Consider the following 7,455-nt stretch of genomic DNA (forward strand, 5'->3'; position numbering starts at 1 on the left):
CGTTCTCTGACTTGCCAAAATTCTCCTCATCTCAATTCAATCTGTTTCTCTTCATTTCCTTGCTCGTCTTTCTGCCTGTTCCCTCCCCTGGGGATCACTTTCTTTTCTATTTCCATCTTTCCATCCTCGCTCTTGCTTGTCATTCCTTTCTCTGTTTGCAGCCGCCTGGTGCAGCGTGAACCGGGACTGAGCATGAAGATATTCAACAACACGCCAAGACTCCTGGACACTTCCCTTTTCCTCTTTGATCCCTCTTTTCCCCTGCAATTCTACCACCCTCACACCCAAACCACCCCATCCCTCCTTTAGCCCTCACATTCCTTAACTCTTTTTGTAAGTACATGTTTACACAGTGCAAATGAATGGTGTCAACTGCAGTGAAAATTAAACAAACAGTGCTTTTTACACCGTGAGGTTACTAAAATGTAATCTCACCATAGTAGTTTGCGGGATTAAGGAATTGGATTATGTCATGCTCATGTTTCAAGTAGCTTTGAGCCACTGTACAGTGGATTTTGTCATGTAGCAAGGACCCTGACGTTGAGTTTTTATGTAGCAGTTACTGTTTTTGGGTAGTGCTTTTGAGAATGCTGCATTTTCCCCTCTCTTTTTTTAGATTAGAATTTACGACAGGTAGCTCATCCTATAATCATCTGGTACTTCATTGTAGCTGATTGTTTCACATTTGCATCCAGATGAAGTGTTCTACATTATTTTGGTTTGTTTATTTTTTGGACATTATTCTCACATCAGCCATGAAAACCTCACATAACATGATGATAAGGTTTGTAGACCTATACCTTGTTGCCAGATAAGCTTGCAATCTCAGGAAAATTGAATGCTTGAATGGCATCTAGCCGATGGTCAGACATACTTTCCCTGTACCTAATTTACTGTCCCTAAATACTTCATTCAGCAGTAAAAATAAATAAATAAATAAGAGGGCTTATAGCAGCCGTCTTAAAGGTCAGAAGGGCTCTGAGTAATAGCAAGGGTGCAGATATCTAATATAGTCCAAATACTTTCAAAAGCAAAACAGCAACTACTTTGAAATGTAAATGGCATTGGGAGTAGACTATGGTGATTTGTCTACTATAACAGTATCTACCAGTGAAAGCGAGGAGGAGTTTCTATCAGGTATTTCATCAGTATCTCACTACAGTCACAGTCGTCTCTATCTTAGAACAAGGGTTATGGCAGTAACTTGGGTTGTTAAATGTAAAGAAGCATTTTAACCAGTCCTTGAATGTAAGAATACACCTTTAAAGTATCATTTTGGAGGAAAAATTGAAGTTTTTTCTAAGATATTCACACTTAATATTTTACCTCAAAAACAAGCCTTTACTGTCCAGTTTCTACATGAGATCCATTTTTTTTTTTTTTTTTTGGTGTGGGACATTTCTTGAGTTTCCTCACAACAATGTGCAATGGCTGCTGTGGGAGTAATGTCTATGATGCTACGGAAGCTTACTTATCATGAGAAAACAAGTTTTTGATTCACAGACATGTAGTGTTTTAGGGATTATCTTCTATCACAAACCTTTTATGTCATGAACACATTGGGGTCAAAAGTTAAATCTCCACTTAGTGATATCAGGTCAATAAGAGCTGAGATAAAGTGATCATGTTGCTGTCAAGGGATCATAAGTGACTTAGAAAACAGTCTGCTGCTACTTTGAGACAGATGAGACAAAGTAGAGAGATAAAGACAGCACCTCACTGTTCTCCATGCAGCTAAAGTTTGTTATATTTCCGCCTTCAGTACTTGTATTCTTTGTCTGATTTGGCATTGGGTAGCCTATATTAGCTGTGTAAGTCTAGAAGAGATTGTATATATAAGAATGTTGTTCTGTTATGAATATATTTGTATTTATTGACATCTTTAGTGCTATGGTGCAATTTTTCCTCTGTGGAAGTGGCAGTAGCTAACTAGGCATTGCAGCTTCTCTTACCAGTTTATTTGAATCAGAATACCATCAGAGACTTTAGCTAGAAACCCATCTTAATGACACTGAATATGAAGCCTTAAACATCACCATGTGGAAGAGGAGGTTTTAAGGAGTTTTCAAAAGATTACTTTCTTCCATGAATGTGTTCTTAACTCCCAGTAAGCAGGGAAACCTCTGAGCTTTAGATTATGCAACGCCACTTCTGAGTTGCATTTTTAATGACACAAAGACAGTTTCACTATTGCATTTTTGGTTATCAGCACATCACTAGAAAAAAACCTTGGCTTTATAAAAGTACTTTAAATAACCTGGTACTGTTAGCTCAGCACCATCAATAGGACCAACCCTTAGGTTTCACTGCATGCCTGAGCTGTGTAAATGCCTAGAGCCTAATGCTTTTCATGTTGATGTGCATGTTAACAGGCTAGAGTATCCACACAGTGTGAGCTGCACAGCTTTGCTTTATCCTACACTGCTGCAGCAGCAAAACTAGAGAATAAGAGGCTATGCTTGAGTCTTTGCAAAATTTTAAGTGAAATCAATATATGGATGGTCATAGTGACATGATACCAGCAATACTACACCTTTCACTACATCTCAAAAAGTCTTATAGTACAAAACATTTCATTGTTGCAAAAAAGGCAAACCCAACATAAAGGTATAGTGCTGGTAGCAGTTGCATGGTGTCTCTTTAAACACAAGGACAGTGTGGATGATAGTGCAGGCAGACAAACACTGTTCAGGCGTGCAGTGTGTCCCAGGTGTAATACAAACATATCATGTATACTGTCACTATTCAAACCAACAATTTGATACATTGATATGTACACCTGTAACAGAGCAAGAGTATGTTACAGAGAAAAACAGTAGTGTCAAATGCTAGGTGGGTCTGATCAGCTTGGCTTGGTCCTTTAAAAAGTCTGAGATTAGACTAAATCTGGAAAATGTGGCATCAATCTCAGTGAAAACTGTTTTTTTTATACTCATAACATATGACCATAATTTAAGTTAGGGAAATATGAGGAAGGGGTAGGAGTACAGTCAAGGCTAGGACTGGCCTGGATACAGTGACCATGGTTTCTGTTCACAATCCAAATACAATGAAGTCTACTGAAACCTCTAAAGTTGATGCACCAATGCATCACATGTTACGAAGTGTCCACAGTGACCTCCTTCTTCAATCCATCTTTTTGCTATAATCGACTATTCCTTGTTCTCAGCAGATTAATCTGAAAGTGATTAGACTCACTTCTCTTTCTACCCTGTTCTTTCTTTAGATTTGTTGCAAATGTAAACTGAATTCTCCTGTGCTCAAACATCCCCCAGATGCCCCATGAAACTTTCCCACCACTCACTCTAGTATAAACCCACCACTGTCAAACAATCAGACTCTCACTTTGAAAGCACAATGTAAAAATGAGTGACTATTGTGACTTAAGGGTACAGTTCATAGAGGGTTACTGAGTATGATGAGAGTATTAATAGATTTATAGCATTACTGTTTACCTGGTTTATTCCTTCTTTATTGCTCCATTCTTTCAAAGGTGCCATCTTTGCCATCCATCTCACTCTTAAGTCTTTTTTTCTCGATTTTCCTCAATGAATGAAAGCCAGTCAAGTCATTTGCCAGTACTGTGGTAACAGTGAGTGGGGATCTAGCTACACTGATACCTATATTAATCTACACCGTTACCCTCTTTTGGAGTGCTGGGTTGCATTGAGCTGGGCAGAACTGTGTGGAATGTGGACATGTTGAATATTAAATATATTAAGAATATGTATTACAGTAGGCGTATAGAACAGGCATGCAAAGGCATTGCTATTTTATCTGTGAAATGTCTCCCATAATTTCTGAGTGTTGAAGATGCCCTGTGGAGCAGTGATATGGAGCAGTGATATGGAGCAAGGTGTTCACAAGTGGGCTCCTGCTTTGTTTGTGCAATGTTGGTGATCGGACCATCATCTTTGATAGTTCCACTGCATTATTCTGCATTTTGAAAAAGCAGAAGCTAGCAAGTGAACTAAACTGTAAACATTACAGGGAAAAATACAGAGAAAAGTAAGTGTTTCACAATGAAAGAAGGGTATATAACACATCATAGTTGCACTTTTCCTCTATCTAGCTCAGCTGCAAACCAAGGTGGGGCTGATTCCTGTTTCAAAGGATGAAGAAGGAAGTGCCCAGTGCATATGTTCCATGGGAGAAAATAATATTATGACCTGTGACAGAGTCTGACCTCCTTTAGTATATAACAAATGTTATTATAGTACTTGAAAAAATAGGCACACTTTGGATGACATGACAAAAATCAGTGCATACAATACATTACAGTAATCCCAACCAATCAGGAGATGTACAGTCCTGGAACAGTCACATTATATAATGTCTTTTGTAATTCTGAATCATGTCTTCTGTTTCCATTGGCAGAAATCCATAGTTTAACATTATATCTTATGGGATGTAGTTTGTGTCTTTATCTTTTCTTGATTACTTTACTTTATTATTTATTAGCTTATGTCCTCCATTCAGTGGTGAGTGTTGTCTTCAACCATACAACAGAGATCTTAGCTCTCTATCTTTGCAGGATTGGCTTGGCACCCTACAGCGCTTAGTTTCGGACTCCTTTAAAAAAAAAAAAACCTCCATGACTTTGGCTCTGAAATGGTTTATGATTTGAAGTATATTTCGTGGACTTTTCTATGCCTCAGGACAGACAACAATTTCATACAATGCCCGTATTGTTCATTGCTGAGGTTTTGTGTTGTCCAAAACTGTCATTGTACAAAAACATCACCATAGTTCATGGCCATCCTGACTTCATTTTGTTCCAGCTTTAAAATTCCTTTTCCTTAAAAGCGCAGCTAGGCTAATAACAATGCAACAGTGGGAAAAAATGCAGATTGCTTACATGAAAGCTCCACAAGGCACCTTTAACTCCCAAAAAAATCCTCTGTGCACTCCTGTGCCAGTACAAACTTGAAGAGGGAGCTGCTGTATCTGAATAGAAACATAAAGCCATATTGCATGGATTGATATTTACATGTTGGTAACATACTTCTATACCGATAGCCATAGTTTTACAATACTCTAGTGCCCAGCTGAATGCAGCGCATGCGATCTAACTGATGGTTTTCTTTCCTGTACATTGTGCCCAGCCTGGTTGGGTTGTGTAAATGATTTAGATAGTGAGTTTCAGAAATGCCAGTACTGTTTCCTATTGATACATTCCTGAATGTCCCTCAGACTGTGCAACCTGTTCTTTTCTATCCTCCTTCTCCTCAGTGCAACCTGTGCTTTGTCATACAATGAAAGAGTTATGCCATTTAATTGTGGTGCAGCAGGCTTTGATTAAAAAGACCGTAGATGTGAAAACCAGGCCTTCTGCAGGCAGCCTCAGTAGTCTTGGCTGCATGGAAGCTGGTGGACAGGATGGGTGTCACCAGGTTAACCTTGACAAGCTTAATAACAGGCCAATCAGGTAATGGTAAAAGTGAACAAGGCAATAACTCTTCCTTTCTATGGCTGTATTCTTTTCTATCCTTCAACTGAGTGCATGTCAACTGAATGTCCAGTAACTTCTTTGCTGTAGTATTAGGCCATGCTACTCTTCAATGGGTTTTGTGCATTTCTTACCTTCTTTCTTTTCTAGTATTCCTATGAAGGATAAAGAGACAAAAATCTATTATATTAAAATATATATGACTAGAAATGGCATTGAAGAATGAACATTCACTTTTATGGCAATGTTTAATGAAATATTAATTCTTAATGTATGTTTCAGTAAAAATGCTTTCTCTTCTTAAGTGTAGAGACTTATTGCAGGGATGCAAGTATTATATTTGGTCTTTAAAGAATATATTGTTGAAATTCTAGATGATGATGTAGAGTGATAAAATTCAATAAAAGTATAAAACTGCTGTGTTGTGGCTTTGACTTTAACTCTTTTCCTTATGTCCTATGAGTCTCTATTATATACTAGAAGCTTCTGGCATATTTATGATTTCTCTGGCAAACTCTTTGATGGTGGAGTTTCTATCCAGTGATCTTGCTGGGCAATTCTTGATTCACAAATGTTTATTTCATAGTTGGATGAGCATTCACAAAAACATGCCTCTTAACTGAACAAAAACGTGACCCATCTAATTTGCATCTGAATTTTTCTCACTCGTATCTTTGTTCCTCTACTTTGGATCTATGGAGACTCATGGAAAACACATGAAGAGAGGAAATAAGATAATGTGACTTTAGAGAACTGAACATCCTTTTCTCTGATGCATGATGTAAAGCATCAGAGAATTTCTGTTTGCACACATTCACAAAACAAATATGTATAAAGGCAGACAGTAATTGATAGCAGAGGAGCAGTGCTTCCTATTTGTTAATTTATTAACAAACGCCAGGACGAGGTGGAAAACCTGCCGCCTGAATTATTAATACTGACACATATATTATTCATGTATTAATTCTGTCTGTCTACATTTGATATTATTTTAACTTTAGGATAAATGTTTCTGGGAAACCCTAAACATGTTATCTATATAAAACTGATACTACGAAATTATCAAGACTTTATGGATTACATTTTAAAACAAAAGAGCTTGTTACAGACAGGATCTACTATTATCCAACCTGAAGTATAGGTTGGAGAGCAGATCGATTTTTCAGCTGAAGTGTCTGATGGATAAATATACCACCACAGCCGAGAAGCATTCTGTAAAGTCTGCTGTTAAAATTAGACTAAAAAGCCCGTTGATGTCATCACTGTTTAGATCTCATTACTTTAGAGCTGATTTAGGGTAAGAACCAGAAATGTGATCTCTTCACTTCTGTAGCTTTGATTTTAACCCAAGTCCCCATAACTGTACATACACACATGGAAAAAAAATGTTGGTACCCTTCAGTTAAAGAAAAATCACACAGTGGTCACTGAAATAAATTGAAACTGACAATAGTTATAATAAACAAAATTTTACTGTAAATAAACTAATGAATATCAGACTTTGTAGTTCAATAGAATCTTTGAAAAAAAAACTAAGGAAACTGGCCTGGACAAGCTGATGTACCCCTAGAAAATACTGAAAATAATTTGACCACAGAGACATGTTAAACTAAGGTGGTCCTTTATTTAGCATCACAGGTGTCTTCAAATTTGTAATCAGTCAGTCTGCCTATTTAAAGGGTGAAAAGTAGTCCCTGTGCCATTTGGTACTGCGGTGTGTACCACACTGGACATGGACCACAGAAAGCTAAGGAGAGAGTTGTCCCAGGAGATTAGAAAGAAAATTATAGACAAGAATGTTAAAGGTAAAGTTTATAAGACCATCAAGATCACCAAGTTTAACCCCTAGTAGCCCCAGAAAATACTCATTGTTTGGAACAGAAATGTTTATCTAACCTTCTACAGAAATCCAGAAAAGAACAATTGCCATAAAATTTCACATATATTTTTTGTATCACATTTGATACATTAGCGGTTTTTGGCAAACGATAATCAACTGGAGGGCA

General features: G+C 37.5%; 1 protein-coding gene across 1 annotated transcript in view; it reads left to right on the plus strand.

The window, feature by feature from the left end:
• Window positions 1-5,867, plus strand: part of necab2 (N-terminal EF-hand calcium binding protein 2) — a 192,703-nt gene extending 186,836 nt beyond the window's left edge. The window contains exon 13 of the mRNA XM_041794674.1: window positions 162-5,867. Coding sequence (XP_041650608.1) covers window positions 162-190 — 29 coding nt within the window. The 3' untranslated portion in view covers window positions 191-5,867. The remainder of the gene's footprint in view (window positions 1-161) is intronic.
• Window positions 5,868-7,455: the final 1,588 nt, after the last annotated feature.

Source organism: Cheilinus undulatus, linkage group 9 (genome assembly GCF_018320785.1).
Source record: "Cheilinus undulatus linkage group 9, ASM1832078v1, whole genome shotgun sequence".
NCBI lineage: Eukaryota > Metazoa > Chordata > Actinopteri > Labriformes > Labridae > Cheilinus > Cheilinus undulatus.